This window comes from Poecilia reticulata, chromosome 8 (genome assembly GCF_904066995.2).
Source record: "Poecilia reticulata chromosome 8, P_reticulata-male-v2, whole genome shotgun sequence".
Lineage (NCBI taxonomy): Eukaryota > Metazoa > Chordata > Actinopteri > Cyprinodontiformes > Poeciliidae > Poecilia > Poecilia reticulata.
In genome coordinates this window covers 7475622-7498563 of record NC_088837.1, presented here as the reverse complement: position 1 = coordinate 7498563, position 22942 = coordinate 7475622, and the positions used below count along the sequence as shown (strand labels likewise).

General features: G+C 43.1%; 2 protein-coding genes across 7 annotated transcripts in view; both read left to right on the top strand.

Annotated features, from left to right (window-relative positions):
- The first annotated feature begins 357 nt into the window (after positions 1–357).
- actb2 (actin, beta 2) lies at positions 358–4212 on the top strand. Of its 2 annotated transcripts, NM_001297475.1 has the most exon segments (6): positions 358–448; positions 1796–1925; positions 2047–2286; positions 2639–3077; positions 3162–3343; positions 3431–4205. In NM_001297475.1, coding segments are annotated over 5 exon segments (1128 nt in total). In that variant the 5' UTR covers positions 358–448; positions 1796–1802; the 3' UTR covers positions 3575–4205.
- Positions 4213–12581: 8369 nt separating this feature from the next.
- tnrc18 (trinucleotide repeat containing 18) overlaps positions 12582–22942 on the top strand; it is a 63958-nt gene continuing 53597 nt past the window's right edge. For 2 of the 5 annotated variants that reach the window (XM_008415584.3, XM_008415582.3), the window contains exons 1-2: positions 12583–13362; positions 15109–15470. In XM_008415584.3, the coding sequence (XP_008413806.2) occupies positions 15263–15470 (208 nt within the window). In that variant the 5' untranslated portion in view covers positions 12583–13362; positions 15109–15262. Of the gene's footprint in view, positions 13363–13518; positions 13976–15108; positions 15471–16209; positions 16228–22942 lie in introns of those variants that run through there. The other 3 variants (XM_081609764.1, XM_008415583.3, XM_081609765.1) reach the window with 3 other exon arrangements.

Genomic DNA, 22942 nt, shown 5'->3' with positions numbered 1-22942 from the left:
ACTGAAATACTTGTCTGACTGCTAAGAACAGGTGCGTGAATCATTTGTTTGACTTATATCTAGCTCTACACATGCATATAAATGTGTATAGAACATTACAATACGGGATTAGACCTTCTAGGCCTCACCACAGCAATCCCTTCCCTTTTATTTTCTCCAATCCTTTGCTACTATCGCCTCCCTCTCCTCTCAAATCGCGAGCGCAGCCCTCCGCGCACAGGCAAACGCGCGCACGCGACGTGCCTCAATGCATGACGCTCGACCAATCAGGAGCGCCATTCCGAAAGTTTACCTTTTATGGCTAGAGCCGGACAGCTGGTGTGGTATAAATAAAGAGCTCCCACAGCTAACGGATTCACTCTCGGCGCCGTCACACACACAGCTTGTGCGGGATATCATTTGCCTGAAACCGGTTCCCTTAAAGCGAAAAGCCCCCCCACACCCAAAGGTAAGCCGGCAGAAATTAAATTTTACATCATTCTAATTTTAGAAGGCTTTAAATTGTAAACATTGCGGATAATTTTGTCTAATTGAGTGGGATTTGTTTAATTTTTTTGGCAATATGTGGTACTGACCACGAGGTTCTTTGTCTAGTCTCTCAACTGTCTGCAATTGTACAACTCGCAATATATAAACCACTTTTGACTGCCTTTGTTGCTGAATTTCGGATATGGAGGCTTTTATGGCTTGAAAAAGAGTAAAATTAGTGCTTCGTGGATGCTTTAATTGTAACCGGCTTATGGCTTCTAATGACTCATGAGATGGTATTACTACTTGTGGACTTTGTGAGTGGTTAACATGTGATGTAGTTAATGGTAGCATAAAATGTATTTCTGTGGTGGTTTAACACTTCTGATCTGGGCTTGTCTGGATCAGGGCTGCTCCCTTTGTGCGCCTGATCTAGCGGGGTGTGACCTACTTTAGCATAAGAGCTTAGCCACATCATGCTAACACGCCCTTCAGACTTCAATCATTAACGGCCGCTTCTCGGTTGCATTAAATAACTTGGACGAATTTTAATATCATTTTACAACTTTCAGTCAATTCTTGAAGTAAAATTCAAGTTAACACCTCTGGTCCAAATTCAAATGTAAGAAATCGGTTAAGCGGTGACTTAAACCGTTAAAATTGTTGCTTTGACAGTTAAAGATGAAGGGAAGGAAATGGCGAATGACTAATCACTCTGAGCTAGTAAAGGTGTGGCTTTCAGGAAATGGTGCGTTAGCCGTGCCCTTGTGGCAAATGAAGTCAGAAGTTTATTATGCAACAGTTTTTTTTTTTTTGTTTTTTTTCCAGTTATCATAAAATACCCTTGCGGTTTTTTTGGGGTTTTTTACTTGCACATGGCTGAGCCAGACGGCCTTTCTGAATAGTCGGTCCGAACTATGACGCAGTGATATTGAAGCAAATATTTCTGACCGGGGTGGGGGGTATTGAGCCACAATGGGAGGGGGAGCGGATTGAAGTGTAACTTTAGTGAACCGGAGGGAGTGGTCTCACTGAGCCGGGTCTCGTAATGTGGACTTTTTTTTTTTTTTTTTCTTGCCGTATTCTGGCCGCGTGCCACACTGCCGGTAGCCGCAAAGCGGCTCAAAACCGAACCATGTCCTTATATGGTAACAACAGAATGCAGCAGCACTTCCTTTTGTCTGACTGGTCGGAATGTGGGTTGGGAGCTCCACCTAGTGGTCGCCTTGGCGCACTGCAGTCAGGAACAGGAAGTGAGACTTGTGACTGCAGACCAACTGGTTTTGAGTGGCTGAGTTGACGGGGTTTGTTTGCTGCGCCTTTACAGTTCAGCCATGGAAGATGAAATCGCCGCACTGGTTGTTGACAACGGATCCGGTATGTGCAAAGCCGGATTCGCCGGAGACGACGCCCCTCGTGCTGTCTTCCCATCCATCGTTGGTCGCCCAAGGCATCAGGTTAGTGATGAACACACTATATAAAGATGAAAGTTTTAGTTATGACTAAAGATGACAAGTTTAAGCAATTGTAGCATATAAAGTGTACAATTTAATCTAAATTTCAAATTGCTGTTTTCAGGGCGTGATGGTTGGTATGGGCCAGAAGGACAGCTATGTAGGTGATGAAGCCCAGAGCAAGAGAGGTATCCTGACCCTGAAGTACCCCATCGAGCACGGTATTGTGACCAACTGGGATGACATGGAGAAGATCTGGCATCACACCTTCTACAACGAGCTGAGAGTTGCCCCTGAGGAGCACCCCGTCCTGCTCACAGAGGCCCCTCTGAACCCCAAAGCCAACAGGGAGAAGATGACCCAGGTACATGGTTGCTTTCATTCAGTTGAACTTAAAATTGCCTAATACCCTCTTCAGGTTCCTTCTCCATTCTCACTTCCTCCTTCCTCCTCCTCTAGGATCTCTCTCCTATATGATGATCTATCATCAGCAGGTCTCCTGTGTGCTTTTATTTGCACTTGTGATTAAGATTTAGCAGAGCTGGTGGCTCAGTACTTTAAGTCTGATATGCACATAGTGTGAAGGAATGTAGTTTCTGCACTTTTTCTACTAACTTCAGTCTGAAGCTCACGCTATTGCATGTAATGAGTGCAGTGTCCACAAAGTCCTGAGAGGTCATGCGAGTGTGCTAATGGGTTTCTTTCTGTCCTTGCAGATCATGTTTGAGACCTTCAACACCCCCGCCATGTACGTTGCCATCCAGGCCGTGCTGTCCCTGTACGCTTCTGGTCGTACCACTGGTATCGTCATGGACTCCGGTGATGGTGTGACCCACACAGTGCCCATCTACGAGGGCTACGCCCTGCCCCATGCCATCCTGCGTCTGGACTTGGCCGGTCGTGACCTCACAGACTACCTCATGAAGATCCTGACAGAGCGTGGCTACTCCTTCACCACCACAGCTGAGAGGGAAATCGTGCGTGACATCAAGGAGAAACTGTGCTACGTCGCCCTGGACTTCGAGCAGGAGATGGGTACCGCTGCCTCCTCTTCATCCCTGGAGAAGAGCTACGAGCTCCCTGACGGACAGGTCATCACCATCGGCAATGAGAGGTTCCGTTGCCCAGAGGCCCTCTTCCAGCCTTCCTTCCTTGGTATGTTTGCCAACTTTAAACCATCTTTTGATGGAAGAGCAAATGTGTTGTACACCACTTGCTAACGGGTAACTCTGCTCACAGGTATGGAGTCCTGCGGAATCCACGAGACCACCTACAACAGCATCATGAAGTGCGACGTCGACATCCGTAAGGACCTGTACGCCAACACCGTGCTGTCTGGAGGTACCACCATGTACCCTGGCATCGCTGACAGGATGCAGAAGGAGATCACAGCCCTGGCCCCATCCACCATGAAGATCAAGGTGAGTTGTTTCCACAGATTGACTGAGTTCTGCCACAATGCAGTTGGAATATGGGGTCTTAATACCTGCTACCTTGTGTTCCTGCAGATCATCGCCCCACCAGAGCGTAAATACTCTGTCTGGATCGGAGGCTCCATCCTGGCCTCCCTGTCCACCTTCCAGCAGATGTGGATCAGCAAGCAGGAGTACGATGAGTCTGGCCCCTCCATCGTCCACCGCAAATGCTTCTAAACAGACTGTTCCTCCTCCCCGTTCCCCAAACACCCAACAACTTCAGCTCTGTGCAGAACAACCACATTTCTCATACACACTCAGGCGCAGAGCCTAGACGACAACTCATTGGCATGGCTTCAGTTATTTTTGGCGCTTGACTCAGGATTTAAAAAAAACTGGAACGATGAAGGAGACGGTAATGTTTAGGTTTTTTGGCTAGGTTTGAAGGAAACCCCTAAGGTTCTGCAGTTGTCTCTGGGGGGCTTAAAAAAATGTACATTTTGTCATTCCAAATGTTTAAATGCGTTGTTCAGACACATGATTCCAAATGTTAACTGCATTGTTCAGACACGTATTTGCCTCTGTGAAGGCTGCCCAGTGGTTGGCGCATACTTAAACATGGTTGGTAGTATCGCTTGTATGTAAATTTATGTCTGGGTTTTTGTACTTTTCAGCCTTAAAATGATTTTGGTCCTGTTTAATTTTTTTTGTTATGCAAAACCCAATTGTGACCTTCTTCCCCATTGGAGGTTTCATCCCTGGGGTGGTGGGGTAAGGGGTCTCAAAGTGACGGTAACATGGGGTGCCAGACCGGTGGGGCCAACCTGTACACTGACTAAACAATCCCAATAAAGTGCACATGTGTTCCAACATAATGTCTGACTGTCTTCTTTTGGGTCTGTAGTTCTGATTTCACCTTTTTATACTTTAGTGTTAAGTTGGTCAAATTGACTTGCATATCTGCCATAATGTGAAGTTGTTGTACTCTGTATTATTCCTAAATAAATTTCTCCACAGAAATGCTTTTATCAATCTTGAGGTAAATTTCTTAAGCTGCACTATTGTGCAAAATATCTAGTGAAGCAACTGAAATGTAGCAAAGTATTTCCATTATATGAAGAGTTTAATTTAAAGTTGAGTGGCTCTTGTAAAGTGAGGTCCTACTGAAACAATTTTTCAGGTTTTATTGCCAATTTGCTCTTCAGTGTCACTAAATCTAAAGAATGCAAAAAGCTAACTTGAACCAAGCAATCAATATCTGCACTAAATCCTTGTCTAAACTTGTGATCAATCCCAGTTTCATCAGTTTAGACCGCCCCTACAAATCCTCCCAACCTAGCTGAAATGTGCCAGTTTGGACACTAGATGGCAGCAAACTTATTTTTTGCTGCCATCTACTTTAGTTGTGCGCGAACTAAAGTTAAGTAAAATGTTACAAATGCGAACGTGCTGTTCCCATTTACACAACTAAAACATCTCCACTTTAAACCGCAGAGATGAAAGATGGATGCTGAAGGAAGTGGTTGCTCACACTTCCGTGCATAAATATCCTGTTCCAGGCATGACATCAAATCATGCGCTTCCTCTGTTCCGTTTGTCCCAGTTGGATGAGCGTTGGACACGGACGTTATTTAAATTTGCACCGCTATACACAGGATGGCTAATATTTAAGATGTATCCCCTCCTCCGTCCCACCGCAGCTCCACTGTTTCTGCTGAGGCTGCTTCCCTCTGATATCCTTTTACTGCAGCGCCAGCAAAACACCGACTGCTGCCCCGCCTGCTGGGGGTGGGGGGCCGTTTTCATGTAGATTAGCCTAGCTTTGCTCTATTTTTTCCCCTCTTGTCTGTTGTGCGAACAGTGCAGGTGTACAAGAAGGACGCACGAAATGACACCAAAGAGGTCTGACTGTGCTCCTCTATTAAAGCGGCCATGTTGGATCCTTTAATCTCACTCCAGACTAAAAAGCTGCAAAAATAATCAGCGAGCTCCTGCATTCCTCTATTTCCTGACAATCACGGCGTGTAGTTCTGTCGTTTCCCCGACAGGTGGGGCTGTTGATCCATTCTATCTGCCTCACAGGAAAAGTGGGTGAAAGGCAGATAGAGGGGCTGACATAAGGAGGCCAAAGGAGAGTAATAAATCACACTTAAAATGCCGCAGATCTCGTTTTCTAGTCCACATCCAGCAGAGGGTGACACTCACTCCAAGAGAGAATGACTTCCACTACACCAAGTCGCAAAAGAATTCACATCCCGAGAACATTTTCACATTTCACGTGTTACGTTGGGATCCCTCCGGGGGACGTTGAGGAACATTAGTCATCAAGACCAATGCACATAGCGCGCAACTCAGCAGTAAAGTTGTGGAGAAGTTTAAAGCAGGGTTGGGTAATAAAACAATATTTATGCTTTGAACACACAAATCTTCCTATTCACATCTGGAAAACGAGAGTTTGTGGCAACTGCAAACCTACCAAGTCGTGGCTCTCCACCTAAACCGACACAAAAGAAGAACTTTAGTCGGAGAAGGGGATAAGAGGCTAACGATGACTCTGGAGGAGATCCACAGCTCAGATGGGAGAATCTGTGAAGATGGTTACCATTCATTGAGCAAATCGCCACAACTCTAGACTTGGTGAAACAGTGGTGAAAGCTCTTAAAGACGGCCATAAAAACTCCAGTTTTAAGTTTTTCCTGATCATGTAAACCTTCAAATATTTGAAAGCACCAGAAAGCAGCATCCAGCTTCTATGCTCCACTAATCAAGAACACAGCGCCCCTGAAACCTGCAAAACGGTCGAAACACTGACTTCCTGTTGTCCTCATTTTCTGTGTATAGGGAAAACACATACAAATCTCGGTCATTTTGACCCGAGGACAACAGGAGGGTTAAATCAAGGCCTATTTAGAGCTGCCTTTTTTTCCATAACAACTGGAACATTGATCCACATATTTGATGTGTATTTTGCTCGATGACGGTATTTGACAAAATGCAATGTTTGTTATGTAAACTTGACTTTACTTACATTTACATCATAGAAAACCCCAGTGATGTTCATTGAGCTTTGAGGTATCGTTCAAGGCCTTTAAATACCTTTACAAGTCCCTGTCTTATTTTTGACGGAGTGGCAAAAACACGGTCAGCTGACCGTGTGTCTGTTTTGTTTTCCCACAGATCCCGGTTTAAGCCAAGTCTTTCCAAGGAGTCTCCTCCTGTCCCGGAACGAATGCCGGGGTCGGCTGCAGCACAGCCACAAAAAAAGCCTCTTGCGGGGTTTTATGGCTCTGACACACCCCAGCTGAACTGTTACCCAGCAGGATGCTTCTGTTGCATCACTGCTCCTTTCTGCTTGTGTTGAGTCTTGATGGCTTTTCTCAGGAAAAAGAACAAAAAAAAGAACAAGACGCAAGGCCATGGGTTCTCATGCTGCATGAGTCAGGAGCAACACCAAAAAAAAAAAAAAAAAAAAAAAAGCACATCCTGTGCACTGCGAGCTCTGTTGAACCCGCATCATCAACAGCACCTCCCCGCCACCTACCCACCCACACACACACACACGCACACACACGCATCCCACAAACACACGCACTAACCAAGAATGTGTTTTTCATGACAGAGAAAGCTGCATGGCAAAATTTGCGTCAGCTTCTTATAAATACCTTTTCAGCTCGAGGGTTAATCGTGGTATATGATTGCATGCGCGGCGGTGCTGGAGGCCTGCAGACGGTGACTAATTTATTGGCTTCGCTGGGAAAGGTCAAAATAAATTTGTCTTTTGTGGCAGTGATCATGGCAAAATGTAGGAAACAATCTCAACATTTTATTTGGGAGCATTTTATTCATTTGTAAATACATTAATGTATTTTACTGGCAACCATCTGGCATGAAAGTATAGCACTCAGGGTTTTATCCAAAGAGGTTACATCATAACATTTTTGGAGAGTATCTTCCCTCTTGTATCACCTTCCTTTTTGGTTTTTTAATTGATTTCTTTTGTTTTGGACCATCCTTCTCATGTCCTTGTTTGTCCCAGGTGCTTTGAATTATTGCTCTAATTCTAGTTATGCACAGGCTTCTGTGTGCAGTTTTTGCAGCCATTTTCTTTCTTACAGAGGCCAACACGTGCCTAACTTACTTGAGCTTTAAGCTCTCTCGTCCGTGTGACTTTTGAGGAGTGGCAAAGAGAAATTTGGCGCTTTTAAGTTCAGATGAGCTTTATAAAAGGCGAACTAGTTGTTTAAAAAAGGGGGGGTTATCAGGAGTAGCAGCAACAGTGCTTACTAGTGTTTACTACTGTACTTCAAACATGCATTTAAAGCTTTTCACACATTTTAACCAGGCAGGCGTGAGGATTTCTCCGGGGTTTTTTTTTTTCTTTCCTTTTTTTAGCAAATCATCTATAAGCAGCTAATAAGCTATAGAACATATAAGGCTGAAACCACAAGTGACAACATGCTGTGGTCAGAGTTTGGGGGGGAAACGAAGATTTTCTCAGCAGTCTTGTCATCTGCATGCTTTGCGTGCGGTTGCATGCCTATCTGACTCCAGCTGCTTGTCCTCCAGCAGAAAGCTTCCCCCCCCCTCTTCTCCTCACAAGTGGTCCGTCATGAAAACACTGTCTGATGGTTGGCAGGTATGCCGTGTCTCTACGTGTGTGTGTGTATGTGTCTGTGTGTGTGTGTACATTGGGAGAGGGGTTGGTGAGTCACACGGTGTCAGCTGCTTTCTTTAGGCATTTGAAAACATGACAGTGTGGTTATGTTTTATTTTTTTTTTTTATAACAAATATGCATTGATGTTGGTGCACATCTCATGAGATGTGGCTTGGCAAATAATTTATCCCTGAGGGCAGGCAGGCGCTCTACACTCATACTTTGAATCTCTCAGAGAGGATGCGTCGTTTTTGTTAGGTAAATGTTTTCATTTCACTCTTATTTTACTAGATTTCATTAATCAGGAATTAGATTCTGGCTGTCCTGGGGAGATTTTCCTGACTTTTGCGCAGCCACAGCCTACAGAGAGATTAAAGGTGGAAAAGATCTTATTGTCCAAAGGTATTAGTCAGGGAAAGGATACAAAACAATTTGATCTTGTTATATAAGTATCAAAGCACGTGAAAACAAGCGTGAAAGCTGGAAATTTCTCCAAGAACGATGGAAAGTTTGTATGGGAAAGGCTTGATGGGAGGTTCCCAACACCGATGGAACCGTTTTCTACAGCTGACAACAATCTGACGCATTCTCTAAAAAGTTTAGACTTATGGGAGTAGGAGACTTTCTAGACTAAAGCAGTTTTCTTTTAAAGGCGTAACCAAACCTTCTGGAACACCACAGAGAAGCACGGAAATGGCCGCATCATACTGTGAGATCCAGTTCTTTAGCTAGAAAGCTGATGAAGTTAAGGACAGTTCCAGTCGACGTTAAATATGCCTCATATGAGGAAAATGTTTACTTTGAGACGGATTAGTGCCGAGTAAACCTTTCAGACAGTTTGTGGAGTAGCCACTAGAAGGCAGCAGACAAGACTTCTCCCCACACTGATTGACTATGAATACTTTTGCAAGGTAGAGCCGGTTGTTGCCAAGCCGATATTTTAAAGTTTTACTTGTAGGTGTATTGTAGCAATGAAGGTTTTGAGGGGTCGTGATTGGCACAAGAGGAAATCCTTCTAATGTGAATAATTTCTCATCTTCGTGAAAAAAACCCTTCCTGACTGAATCAATTAATGTTTTGTCTCCTCCCACTTTGTTCCCAGTGGGTTAATACACCCAGCACGACTGGGGAAAATCCAATAGTCTGACCGCCGAATCAAATCACATCCCCGCTTCTCCAGGTGATAGGACACAATGAACCCAAACAGTGGCCTGCAGCCTTCCGTTAGCACAAGGAAAATAGTCCTGATAGTCAAGCTAAAGGAATGTATAATTCAGCAGCTTTTAGGAGCTAACTGGTTTGTTTTAATGTCTGATCATGTAGCTAACCTGTTTAACTACATTGTATGTACATGGAAAAAAAACAAGCACAAAAAAACCCCCCCAAACATTTGATTGGATATAAACCATGATGTCATTGAGTTTATCTTGCACTTTTATTGTATGCGTATTGAGTGATAAACCCCAGCTTTTGTACTTTACACCCTAAGCAACATGGTGAAATTACACTTCACAAGCTCAAATGAAATGACTTTATAGGCAATGATTTCTGCAGACGTGTGTGTTCCCATGGGCTGATAAGCAGTTTTAATTTTTTTTATTTTTTATTAGATAATCTTAGTGACAGATGCAAATCAAATCAGTTTATTGTCATCCAAGTGGCATAAACAGAACGAGGAAGAGCTTTGCTGGAGTATTTCAGTGCTGAGAATTATTGAAAAGATAAGCAAAAGTATGCAAAAAGACAATGAAGGTTGAAAACAACTAAACTTTCAATTCTCTGGATGCCTTTTTTGAAGAAAAAAAAATCGATAATTACGACACTCGGCCAGATTTAACCTTGCTCAAAAAGAATTTTAAGCAAGTACACACACACACACACACACACACACACACACATATATATATATATATATATATATATATATATATATATATATATATATATATATATATATATATATATATATATATTTAAATATTTCTAAACACCATAAATGTGTATCTAGCAGGCATAGCTCAATAAATCAGAATACTGTTTTAAAAAAAAGAAACTCAAACACTGATTTATATTATATACACAGTGATGTGTTTGCATGCATTTCTGGGATTTATGTATGTACAGCTAATGAAGACCCACATTTTAAACAATTAGAAAATTAGAAATTATAATAATAAAAAATACACTTTAATACAGAAATATAGCCTATTGAACAGCTTTGTTCCAGTTGTGCCCCAGAGTTTTCCCATCCACTCAACTTTCCCTCAACTTTCTTCAGCTTCTTTATCAGTGGGTTGTTATGGGAAGCTAGTCAGCAGTCTGCTGACCATCACGTGTGTAATATAACATTTCTGCAATAAAGCAATTTCTTTTACCACACATTTTGAATTTTTATTTAAATATGCCACCGTGTGCCTAATAATAGAATGTTCCCTTTTTATTAATAACCGAGTAACATAAATGAGCTTTTAGGTGATATTCTACCTCTACAGAGGTTTTCTGCTGTAGCGATTTACTGAATTGTGAATGAGAAGTTTACTAAAAGTGCTACAAAGGCCGCCAATTTAAATCTACAGTCACCCACCTCAAAGCCCAGTGGACGCCGCCATAATTCACATGAAAAAAAAAACGAAATAACAACAACAACAAAAAGAGGATGAAACCTGCCTCCCTCTCTCGCATGGGGTGAAAAGAGAGCAACAATGGGGCGCTAATTTAAAGGCATTGTTTGAATTCCCAGTCGGGGCGACTTGGAGAACAAAGGCCGGCTTGCACCGCCCCTCCGGCCGGACCGGGACATCACTCTGATCACCGCCTGGTAATTCCCTCCCCGGGTCCCGTCCGGGGTGACAGGGGCAGGCAGCGAGCGGACAGGTCAACGGGGTGAGCGGTGATGGTATCGGCGCTCCGCTCGCTCGCAGCCGCACCAGCAGCGCTCGTTTTCGCCGTGAGAAAGCGGCTGTGAAGGCAGCGTCCTCCGCGGTTTCTCCGGCGACTCTCTCTGCTGCGCGCCGAAGCCGCCTCTCGTCCTCTATCGGCGGGTCGCCTTGAAACCAGTCGGCTGCAGGAGGAGGGGTGGCCAGAAGAGAGGTACGGGCAACTTGAAACCGCTTCATATCTCTCTCTCTCTCTCTCTCTCTCTCTCTCTCTCTTTCTCTCTCTCTCTCAATCTAATCAACATTTTGTAAGAAAGTAACGCAGCGTGGGGAGGGAAGTTCAAAGAAAACTTATGGATAACAAAATCTTCCCTGGCCGTGCGGTCAACAGTGAGGTCATGTTGGGGGGAATTTAGCAGCCGGAGCCCTCCCTCCTACACCCAAGGCTACCTGCACCCTTTTCTGCCCCACCACGAATTTTAACATAACACTACTAAATGAGTAGGCTACAGCACTTTCACTCCTCTTCTTATGCAAATGTCCGTGTGTTTGTTCCCGCTCAAGTTGGACGCCCAGCCTTGTTGTCACCTTCAGCCTGCGGGGCTTTTCACATTTACATACCCAAAGCCGGGCTTTATTCCACGCAGAGAGACGACTTCATGGAAGATGACACCACGATTCCCACAATAAGATGTCTCGTTGTCTTCATTTACGTTTTTTTTTTTTTTTTCTGATGTAAGGTTAAAGACTGAGCATCATAGTAAAACAACTTAGAAAGAAAGGGTAAAACAATATGTTTTCACTAATTTACCCCATGCAGCCATCTTCTCTGACTTTATGTTGTGCTGTTCTCACCACGAAGCCACAACTGTGGTTTATTTGAGATCTGTCAACAAGGGCTTTCCTAGAAAGTTTTCAAATTAGGGGCCAGATGGAAAATAACATCACTTCCTACTTCCTTTTAATCCCTGTAAAAACAAACTACTCTATGCAAGTTAAATGTAAACAAGAGAAAAGACCATTGAGATAAATAGTAGGAAAAATGCTGAACTGTAGTTTATGTATGTTTGGTTCTGGGTTTGAATCCTGGCTGTGGGTCTCTCTGCGTGCAGTTTGCATGTTATTTCACTCCGTTTTGGTTCTGTTCCCAATTTAGACCCTTTTCCATCTTATGAACTACAGCAGAAACAGTACAGTGGTGGGTGCCAATTGTCTGCAATGTCCCAGATGACTATATTTTGTACCAGAAAATGTAAAACGCTGATTCCTAATGTTGGGTTCGCAACAAAACTAATAGTTTGGGTCATGAAACCGTCTGCTATCATTTTGTGGCTCAGAAGCCCGAATGGTCGGGAACCCCACTGATGTAGAACATCAAATAAAGATACAAAATGAAGGAGTAGAATAATAAGCAACCTCTTGTACCCTGAAGTAAAAACTTAGATGAAAGATAGATGGTATGAATTTTACATTTTCCTAAATATAAGGTTGCCCTGTTGTCAAAAATGCTGAGTTTGAAAGGGTCTCAAAGTTTAATTTAAACAATGTGTTCTGCTTTGGGCCTGACTCAATTCTGCATTTCAGGTAATCAATGATTTCAAATTCCTTGATTACAGCAAAATAGCTCTTTAGATTAGCACTGAACTTTAGCATCATCAACCTGTGAACCACCCACTGTGCACACTCATATTTCTTTATTATTATTATTATAATTTTTTTTACAGTAGATATAAAGAAAGATCACTTTGTTTTCTAGCATTGGTGCCACCCCGTGAAGCAAGAACACCCTGGGTGAAGAGCTCCACAGCCCTGTATCATAAACCATCACTGTTGGTAGATGAGGGCAGGACATTTTTTTTAGGTGTGGTCATCAGTATTGAATGTTAAAATTGCCCAGAACGCTGTGTTTACGAGAAAACGCTTGAAAAGCTAAAGATAAACCTTCATGTCGATCCGAATCCTTCTGAAAGGAAATGAAAAAGCAAAGAAAGTCATTCATTACTCGGGTTAATCATTAATTATTCACTCTCTTCTCCTGATGAGAACTGAGGTCCACTGTAAAGCCTCCCCACCGCCCTCCATAGCTAAACACAACCCCTCCCCTCTGAAAACTAGTCCCTCTCCTTGTTTTGATCGCTCAGTCTTGAAGGGAGAGGGGACCTTGAAACTGCTCTGCCTCCTTGCTCCATAATTGGTTTTATAGTGCTGGCGAGCGGCCAGAGTGCGTTTTTTTTTTCTTTTTTCTTTCAATGCACCAGGGACGTTGATTGACAGGCTGCTCAGCCAATCAGAGACCGGCTATTTGAAACGTACAGGGTTTGTGTGGTAGTGAAGGAGGTGGGCGGGGCTTGTAAAACAATGCTGTGTTTCATTGCTGAGCAGGACGCGTCAGGGGCTTTCTCTCCCCCCCGAGTTATCCCCCCAGTTTACCTTCGGACCAGCCTGTAATGGACTACTCCAGTTTTTCCAGCAGCCTGGATGAATTTTGAGAAAGGTTTGCATTTATTTAGTTCTCTTCCTCGACATTTTCTCTTCGCAGAAGTAAGCGCTCGGAGTGTTATTTTTCTTTCTTTTTTTTTTTTTTTAGTTTTTCAGCTTTTCTTTTTCCAGCCAAAAAAAAAAACAAACAAAAAAAAACTGGTGTCGGTGTTTTAAAACCGAATTTAGGTTGTTCAAAAAAAAAAAAAAAGACGAGCAAAAGGGCGCGGAGGTTATGTGTTTCTTTCTACGCTCGACATGTTGGCTTTACTCCGCCGCTTTCAAGACGTTTCCTCCGAGAAAGTTTCTCTGCGTCTTTAATGGAAGCGAGAAAAGTTTGAAACGTGGCTGAAATGCCGAGCTCCTCCGCCCGCTGCTGCTGCCGCCGCTGCGGCCGCAGCCACCACCGCCGTGCCGCAGGGGATCAGACCCGAGTTGGAAACACTGTAACTCATTTTCAGAGGCATTAAAGGCAACATTTGTCCAGTATGTTTTCATAAAAGGGACAAAATAAAAATAAGGGTTATTGTTTTTTTTCTTTTCTTCTTCCGAGCGAGGCTCTCTTCTGATCCCGCCCGCCTGGATATCACGAGTCGCTGGTGTAATGTGTTTTCCTGCAGCCTTTGAAGGTGAATTTAGGTTTGTTTTGAAATAGATTTTTAATTATAACTTCCAATTAGTTTTTATTTCTCTCTCTCTCACATTAGTGATTAAAACGACGAGACCCATTCTAGCACATTGTTTGGATTAACGTCGCAGCTTCTTGCTAACTAACTTTTTATAATCGAGTCATTTTTAAATATTATTATTATTATTATTATTATAGACTAATGTAGATTTCTGTAATACAGGGAAATAATGTCCAATCAAAATTCGGTATAAAAAAACAACATTTTACTTCTTGGAACTACATCAACACCGTCGCTGCGATGCTCCCAGACTGTAAATAAAATAACAAAGTGCTACTAATGTGAAGATTCAGTCACATTTCAGGTGGTAGATGTTCAATCTAGTTAGGTTCTGGTCAGCACCCATGTCCACTGGTCAAGCAACACCGTACTAAATTTACATGCGTGGGCAACAAAACACCGCTAACCCCTTGCTGTTTAATGATGCATGCTCTTTTTTTTTCCACAACCTTATTTATTTTTAAACCGTTTGAAATTTATATTTGATGCGCCCTTTAGTATTTATGGACAGACTATTGGTTTACATTCCCCCACCCCTCTCCAAGATAGCCGTGAAGGCAGCTGGACTGTCGGATGTATGTAAAGTAGATGATTTGTTTCAAAAAATAAAGTAAAAAAAAAGAGAGAGCGGAGCGTTTTACGTTTCTGTAGCGGGATCCGGTGGCGTTTTCGCGGCGAGCTCAGAGCAGCTGGCCGCTCCTGCGGAGCTCCAGGGCGGCTTGCATGGCTCGGTGTGCAGCGGGGTTGGAAGGGGGCGGAGGAGGAGGTGGAGTACCGTTCAGGCATTGAAACATTAAATTATACACGTTAAGTTTGACTCCTGTTTTAGTCTGCAGTTAGTATACAACCGGGGGCAGCTCGGTCGGTCCACGCTCGACTGCAGCTTTTATCGCGAATGTAGTTTTTGAAGTGTTTTTATAAACTGCGTCATTGCTGGGTATGGGCCGCCTTGTCGCTGGAAAAGAGAGAAATCCCGAAACTAAAGCATAGTTTTGGTCTGCTGTAGGATTCTGCATCGAGTGATGTTTATCTTGTGTTTTTTTGTTGTTTTTTTTCTTCATATATATATATAGGTCAGCAGTATGGCTGAGAAGGAGTCCGAATCGCCTGGGAAACTAAAGACACTATTATAGCCAGAATTGGCTTTTATTATTATTATTTTTTTAATTTTCCGGGACCTATCCGAACGGACGCATTTTTCTGCAACAACTTTCCCATCTGTGGATAATGGATGGCAGAGATTTCGGTCCTCCTCGATCCGTCCACGTCCCCCCGCCGCTGTTGGCGGGGCTCGCCATGGAGTCTCACCGACTCGGAGCAGCGGCGGCGGCCGGGAGGATCCCTCCCTCGCCCGGCCACTTGGGCGCGAGCCACCCGCCGCCTCTCCACTCCGGGAAATTTCTCCCATCGGCCATTAACCTACATTCACACCACAGTAAGTGCTCATTTTTTTATTTTTTTTACACGAAGAAGGTTGACTTTTGAAACCGGTATAGACGTAACACATTGACTGCGCAACGACAAGAAGAAAATCTGCACAGTTTTGTGGCTTTCGGTTGCTTTCGGAGCGTAAAGGTAGATTTCGTGTAGATACTCGCTCATGACACCGAGGCAAGTTTTAGATGTAAACAGCTCATGTAAAGGATTGTCAGCCTCTGCGGCGGAAAATTACTTGGCAGTTTCCAGCACAAGCAAAGCGTCCGTCCTTCTCTCGGGCACAGATAGGTGTGTGTGTGTGTGTGTGTTTTTATTTCTTTGGTGTGTGCTCGGGTTGTTTTGTTGCAGCGCGGTGCGGGTTAGGTGGCAATGGGCTGTTGATTGCATGCGGATCATTACGCTGTTAGTGGTGGGAGAGCAAACGCAGCTTGCGCTCTGTGTGTTCCGCAGAGAGTGGGAATGGTGGAAGTTGTGTGACCTTATAGAGAGGGATGACAGAGCGCTGTTTACCCATGGGGACTGAAATGGCTTGAGTGTTTGTGTGAGGGAAGAATGACGGTGGTTCCGTATTTGGAGTAAAAAGCCTCCAGTGATGGACCATTTGTCACATAGCTGCTGTTTCTTGTTTTTGTGCATCATTTTTTCCTCCCCTGTTGGACATCTCTCTCTCTCTCTCTGCTGCAGCTCTAAACTCCCAGGGGGATATTTGAAGAAAAGCAGAGAAGGAGAGATCCAGTGACTGCCATCATGCAGGTGTATGTGTGTACATCAAATACGGTTGATGTATAGCTGGTGATTTTCCTCTTGCTTTCATCGCCGTATTAGTCTCGCAAGCTTTTAAAAAAGCAAAGGCAGTGCATGTTTGCACACGGTATTGTGATGCACGGTAGGAGTGAGCTGGCTATCCTGTAACTGTATGTTGGGCAAATGGAAAGGACGTTCCATGGAAAACAAAAATCCTGACTCGGTTACTTGCAGCTGGTTTTCTGCAGAGATCACGCCAAAGTTTTTAAAATGTTTTCACCTGCTAAGGATTTTTAAGTCGTAGCAGCAGATCAACATCAACATGAGCTTTGATTTTGCTTCAAGTATCAAGGAGGAATTAACTCTTTTTTTTATTTATTGCTTTAATGTGTCACAGCTCTTAAGAAAACAAATTAAATTTACCCCAAATCTGAGTTTGCAGGTCAGGCTTTAAACGAAGCCAGAACCCAGTGTCGGGTTTGATTGTTGCTTCTCTTGTTTCTACAGTACAAATGTTGTTTAATGAGATGCAAGAGGAATCGCTAACACAGCGCTTTTTGCTTTGCACTGCTGGTCAACTGGCTGAAAGACAGATTTAGCTGTTTGGAAATATTTCAAGTGGCAATATTCTGCTACGTAGGAATGAAGATGGGTACAATTTTTGTGAATAACCTAGTTTTGCTAATAGTAAAATTGTTTTAGTCCTTGGGTGTGCAACCTGGACTTAAAGTTTATCATGATGTTTTCTGGTACTGTTTGTGGTACCAGAACCACATCAGAACTATTTTTATGTATATTTACTGTTTTTTGGCAATCGTTGCCCCACAAACATAAATACTTTGGAAACATTCCAATTTGTAATACGATAAGTGTGATTTGTGTCTCTAAGCTGCACACGCCAACTGCATTTAATCACATTTTCAAATTTATTGATATTCATTGATATTCTCATTGAACAAACACTGGAGGAAAATGGTAAAAGGAACAATCTAAAACAATACCGACAGTTTTGGAAGTTTCTAAACATCATTTATTGGAATTTATCGTAAAGACGACGAATCAGAATTCGAGCTTTATCACAATAAATGAGGTATTTTTACTCAAGGTTATACCGTGAGAATCCAACACCAACCCAGGCAAAATAGCAGTTTCTGTTTTCGAATTCAGTGAAATGACCCCAAACTAAAACTGCATGGAATCACACGGTTACATCAGTGGGTGCAAAACCACACGCTTTTTTTTCCCACTAGGCCTGATTTATTTATTAGTGGTCTTAGAGCTCAAGAGTTCTGGATATCTGACAGTCGTTTGCGATACTCAACAATAACATGACAGCTGTGTGTTTTCCTGGCTTTGTGAACCGCGACCCCGGATGTTTTCTTCCAGTTTTTGGCGACTTTGGAGTTAGAGTCGAGGCGGAGGGACCGGGGGTTCCAGTAAAGTCAGGGCTCGAATGGCACGGCTCTGATGAAGCATTAATTTGACACTCTGATAAAGCCCACACACTCTATACACACATACACACACACGCAAACAAGAAAAGGTGTCAGAGATGAAATCAGCTCACAGTGAGGGGTGTTACGATGATTGATGGACGCATTGTTGCAGGGAGAAGTACCAGAGCGGGGGTTTTCTTGCAGGCTTTAGATGAATGGGATTTTTTTTCTTCTTCTTTTTTGCAGCCCTTGAAGCCAACGTGTGCCTGAGCGACACAAAACGGCGTGTCTGTTTAAAAACTCTTTCGGTTCGGATGACGCGACGTTCTCCTCTTTCCTCTCCTGTGGCTCCGAAACGAGCTGAAAACTGCTTGTGGTGTGTGTGCAGGCCGTGCTTTTGCAGAACGTGCTCGACGCAGAGCCCAGGGCGGTGTACAAGCGGGGGCGGACTGGGGGGTTCTGGTGGAGGCAGGGGGGGTCTGTTTGATGGAATTGACCCAGCCACCGTTCCAGTCTGGATTGGTGGATGAAGCACTCGTTTTTAACTGGGATGTATTTTGTTCTGCCCACACGGTGACCTTCTCACTCTCTCTCACTCCCCCCCACCAGCAGACCGAGGTACGACACGGGTCATTTAGCTTTATAGCGCTGCTCTCTGTCAAATCCCCACACATTACAATAACCAAAAAAAAAGAAGGGGTAGAAATCTTTCTTCCTGGTTTGTAATCACACTATGCAGGCTTATTACATAATAATTAGCCAGTAAAAGCAAAATGAGCTGCTGTTCCTCAGATCCTCTGCTCGACATGCAGTGGGAGCAGTCGAGGGATTTCTCTCGCTGTTTTCGTTTACACGGCTTTCACAGAAGTCGAGATGCCTTTTTGTTTTTTTTCTTTTCCCAATTTAGAGCCGAGATCTCGACAAGAGTCGACTATTTACGTCTTCCGAGTAGTTCTTGTTCAACTAGCGAGAATGTTTTCTAAGTTTTCTCTGATGACATAATTGATCCCAGCAACACATTTGAGTGCACGGTTCAGCTGTATATTAGTTTTCAGCGAATCCTATTCATCCCATACAGTCTAATGAGTTTTAATTGTTGCACTCGGATGTTGTTCATAAATCATTTTGGAGGAAAACTGGGAAAAAAAACAGCATTTAGATGAACGTATACCAATAAAAACACAATCTAGTTATTAATCTGTCCTATTTTTCTTTAAAATATTTAAGTAAGGGGGAAAAAAAACATAATTGCAACTATATTTTTGCTCAACATATAACATTGCTAATGTGATAAACAGATAACTGAGTAAAACAAGACACTCATTTTGAGTGCTATGTTTCTGTTTTAGGTAGAACTGATTTGCCTTTGTACAAAACAAACAGAGATAAAAATGAGACTAGCACTCAAGCCACATCAATAATAGGCTGTGTAATCTTTTGTCGTTATGGAAACCAGAGGTGGCAAAACGGAGTAATAAGAGTTCTGATCTGTCAGATTAGAAACTTGTGGATTTCACTTTTAAGTTCTTTCTACGTCGAGTCCGACTTTTCTGTGCACGTGTGACCCAGTTCAGTTTTTTTAAATGGGTTTTTCTTATTTTTATGCATTTATTCAGGTCAGACCCTGGAAAGATCCATACGTTGTCCTGAATGGGATTCATTTTTGATGTTTTTCCCAAGCAACCTCCGTCTGACTGGTCATCGAACTCTTGGCTCGTTTCTGCGACGGACTTGCAGTTCTGCAAAAGAGGAGGCGGAAAGCGCCGAGATCAATAGCAAAAATGGATGAAAGAAGCACGGCAGCAGTCTGCTCTGAGTGCACAACCACTTGTTAATCGATCCGTATGTGTTGACAATATGTAGCATCCATATTTACTTCTGCAGCCGCATGTAGATTCATGTCAGCTTTTGCTCGTGCTACATCTCTGCAAAAAAAACGTCTATCCCTCCTCTGAGCAGTCTGTAGTAATTTGTATAATCACTTCACTTCATGTGACGGAAGTTGTTGCTCAACACGGTTTTACAAATACCTCAGACAAAATCATTTGGGCAACTAACCACTGACCAATCACACAACAGTTCACACAGAGCTCTGTCGAAATGGTTCTACCAGGACCTGGCCATCGAGTTCAGCATGCAAAACCCCCCCCAAAAAAACAAATGACTCAATTTTCGTCACGGATCTACGTCGGCGAAAGACGATTTTGGTGCTTCGGATCCTTAATGTGTCCCTGGAGATCGTAGGTCATTTAACTCTGGGGTTCTGTTACGTGAACCTTTTTTAAATCTAACATCTTTATGAGGGCATGAAGTTGAAAGCTGAAAAGAATCGGACCTTGCAGTGACGAATCCAGCCTTCCTGGTTTCTGCTGGAAGTCTTGCTCTCTCTCGCTCTTATTCAGCCTGAGCGAGGCAAGCCTTACTTGGGCTCCAGTTACTGTTCTGAATGGCTGCTAGTGCAACCCAGTCAAAGAAGGGAGGACTTATGAAGACTTTAAACAAATTCCTGTTTTTGCGCAGCCGATTCTGTTTTATATACTGAACTTTATCCGGAGTAGCTTGTGTTTACGAACATAAAATTACTTTAATTGGTCCTCCTTCTACCGGCATTTCTGTCTCCAGATTGAGGCCATCTGTCCTCTTCCTGTAGAGACACTAAGACACAACAAAGTGTAAATGTGTAAATGTGAGGAGAGGAGCCTGGAAATGGTTTTATTTCTCTGACCAGTGAAGCGGCGCAGCAGAGCGCCTCACAGCATCAGGAATTTATGCTCCTGGGTATTCAGATTAAATATTTAGGTTAAAACTTTTTCACCGTTTATAGCAAGTGTGAGAACATTTCTTTTCAGATCGCTTCAGTCTGAAGCAATGCTACTTTACTATTTCTTGGCAGTAGCTTCAAGAGAAACTTGGAGTGCATTCACACCAGCTCTGTTTGGTCCACTTTAATTAAAATCTAGTTTGATTGTCGTAGAAAGTCCGCTTTGTTTTTTGAGTTGTGAATGCACAATCGAACTCTTATGCTGCCCAAAAATGTTAACTTCAGTCTGACTAAAAACCTAGGTCTCGGTTTGGTTCAAATGAACTCTGATGTAGTGTAAATAGATATAAAATGTCAAGTGGACTGGAGACCACTCCAAAAACAGGAAGTGTACTATATCGCAGGGCATTCTGGGTAAATGCAACCAAAACTAGCTGGGGAAATGGTATAAATGGAAATCCTACTACTACTAAAATGTGACGCTACTCTATTTCCGTTTACATTTTGTGAAGGACGCTGAACTCGTATCGTCTTGAGAGGTTTTTCAAGTTGCTTCCTGCTGTGACTCTTGGTGCAGCGCCACCATAGGCGAGGCGGGGAACAAGTTTTTAAATTGGTTTGTGTCGTTTGACACAGAAAACACCATTAGTGATTGTTGGGGAGAATCGTGTAGCTTCAGATGTGTTGTAGCTCAGTTTGGTCTCTGCAGACCAGTAGGTGTGTTTTTAGAGGAAAAGATTGGGACTAAGACTCATGTATCTGTGGTGCTGCTTTCACAGGGGAATGAAAACAGCTGGAGACCAATGTGGAAGGGGAATTAAACGGGCACAGTGTCTAAGGTGGAAGTCTGTGTTTTCGTCTTCTTCGAAGGTTACGAGCTGAGCTTGCTGCTTGTGTGTCCGTGAGTGTAAAATGCGTGTGTGTGTGTGTGTGTGTGTGTGTGTGTGTGTGTGTGTGTGTGTGTGTGTGTGTGTGTGTGTGTGTGTGTGTGTGTGTGTGTGTGTGTGTGTGTGTGTGTGTACGTAGGGACATGTGATTCTGCTTAGTGCGGTTACTACGGCCGGGGGTTTTCCCCGGGGACTCTAGAAAGAAAGCAGGAGATTTATCTCGGCCGCAAAGCATTCATATAGTTAGGTAAATGTGGTAACCCTGCTGGTCTCTCAATCTATTTCCCTACGACTCCCCCCACCACACACACACACACACACACACACACACAGAAAGGGCACATGCATGTTGTAATTCATGGAGTTCACAGGGCAGACGACTGATTTCTGTACCAGTTTGTCTTCCCCAGTGCTCGCTTAGTGTTTCTGTTTGAATTAATGTGATGACCGTGTGTGCTTATATGTATTCAAAGCACAGACCTCTGAGTGTGTGTGTGTGTGTGTGTGGGAGGATGTGGCTCGGACACGTCCTCGCTCAGATTAATTGAATCCTTCAGGAGAAAAACCAGCCTCCTTAAGAGAATGCACAAGGCAGTGCTGCCCTGCTACAATAAACCTGTCACACACAGACAAACTACGCTCTTTTCTCTGTCACACACACACACACACACACACCGTCAAACACACACCTGTCAAACATAAGAGTGATTGGATAGTGTGTGTGAGAGAGAGAGAACAAGCAAGCCATGGCATGTTGAAATACCCAAAGCATTAGCTCAGTCATTCCCTGGGCCAGACCCCTCCCTTTTAAAGCAAACAACAGCCTCAAACACACAAAGGTCACACACTGCGCTGTCTGTCTGTTTGGCTACATGACTCCGCTCCATAAGCCAAATAAAGCGCGGTGACTTTAAAGAAACACCCAGTCACTGCTGAACGCACGTTCTGCTGCTGAGCCGATGAAATCGACTCCAGCTGAACAAGACGGAGGAAAGTTTGGCAACGCTACAAAACAGATCAGATTCACAACGCTTTAGTTTGAATGTAATGTTTACTTTGAGTTTTTGTTATTGTGCGTGTTGTTTTTTTGTGCTCACAGATCAGTTACTGATATTAAGGTACTTAAGGTTTTATCGTGATACTTTGATACTATTATGATAACAATAAAAGTGACAATTAGATCTATTTATTGCTTCTTTTTTTAGGTATGACTGCAACTGCATGACACAGCAATTAGAGCCCCACTAACAAATACTGCTCTTTAAAAACATTCCCATTTGTAATGGTCTTTCTTAGTACACCAGCTGAATAAATGTGAACTGCATTTAATCATATTTTCAAATGTATTTAGATTTTGAAGAAGTAGTAAAAACAAAAAGGTAAGAATGATCAATCCTCGGAGTACGGACGGTTTTATTTTTTTCTTAAACATCGTTAATTGAAATTATTGTGACAATAAACCGAAATGTTTCTAAGAAATTTACCACAATAAATGGTAAACAACACAATAAATACCCATCAAGTTAGGTTTTAAACAGTTATGTTGCTCTTAAAGAGATCTGATCTCTGTTTTTGTAAACCCGCTTGATCTGATTTTAGATTGATTTTAGATCATTTCAGTTTCTCTTTAGAAACTACAGGA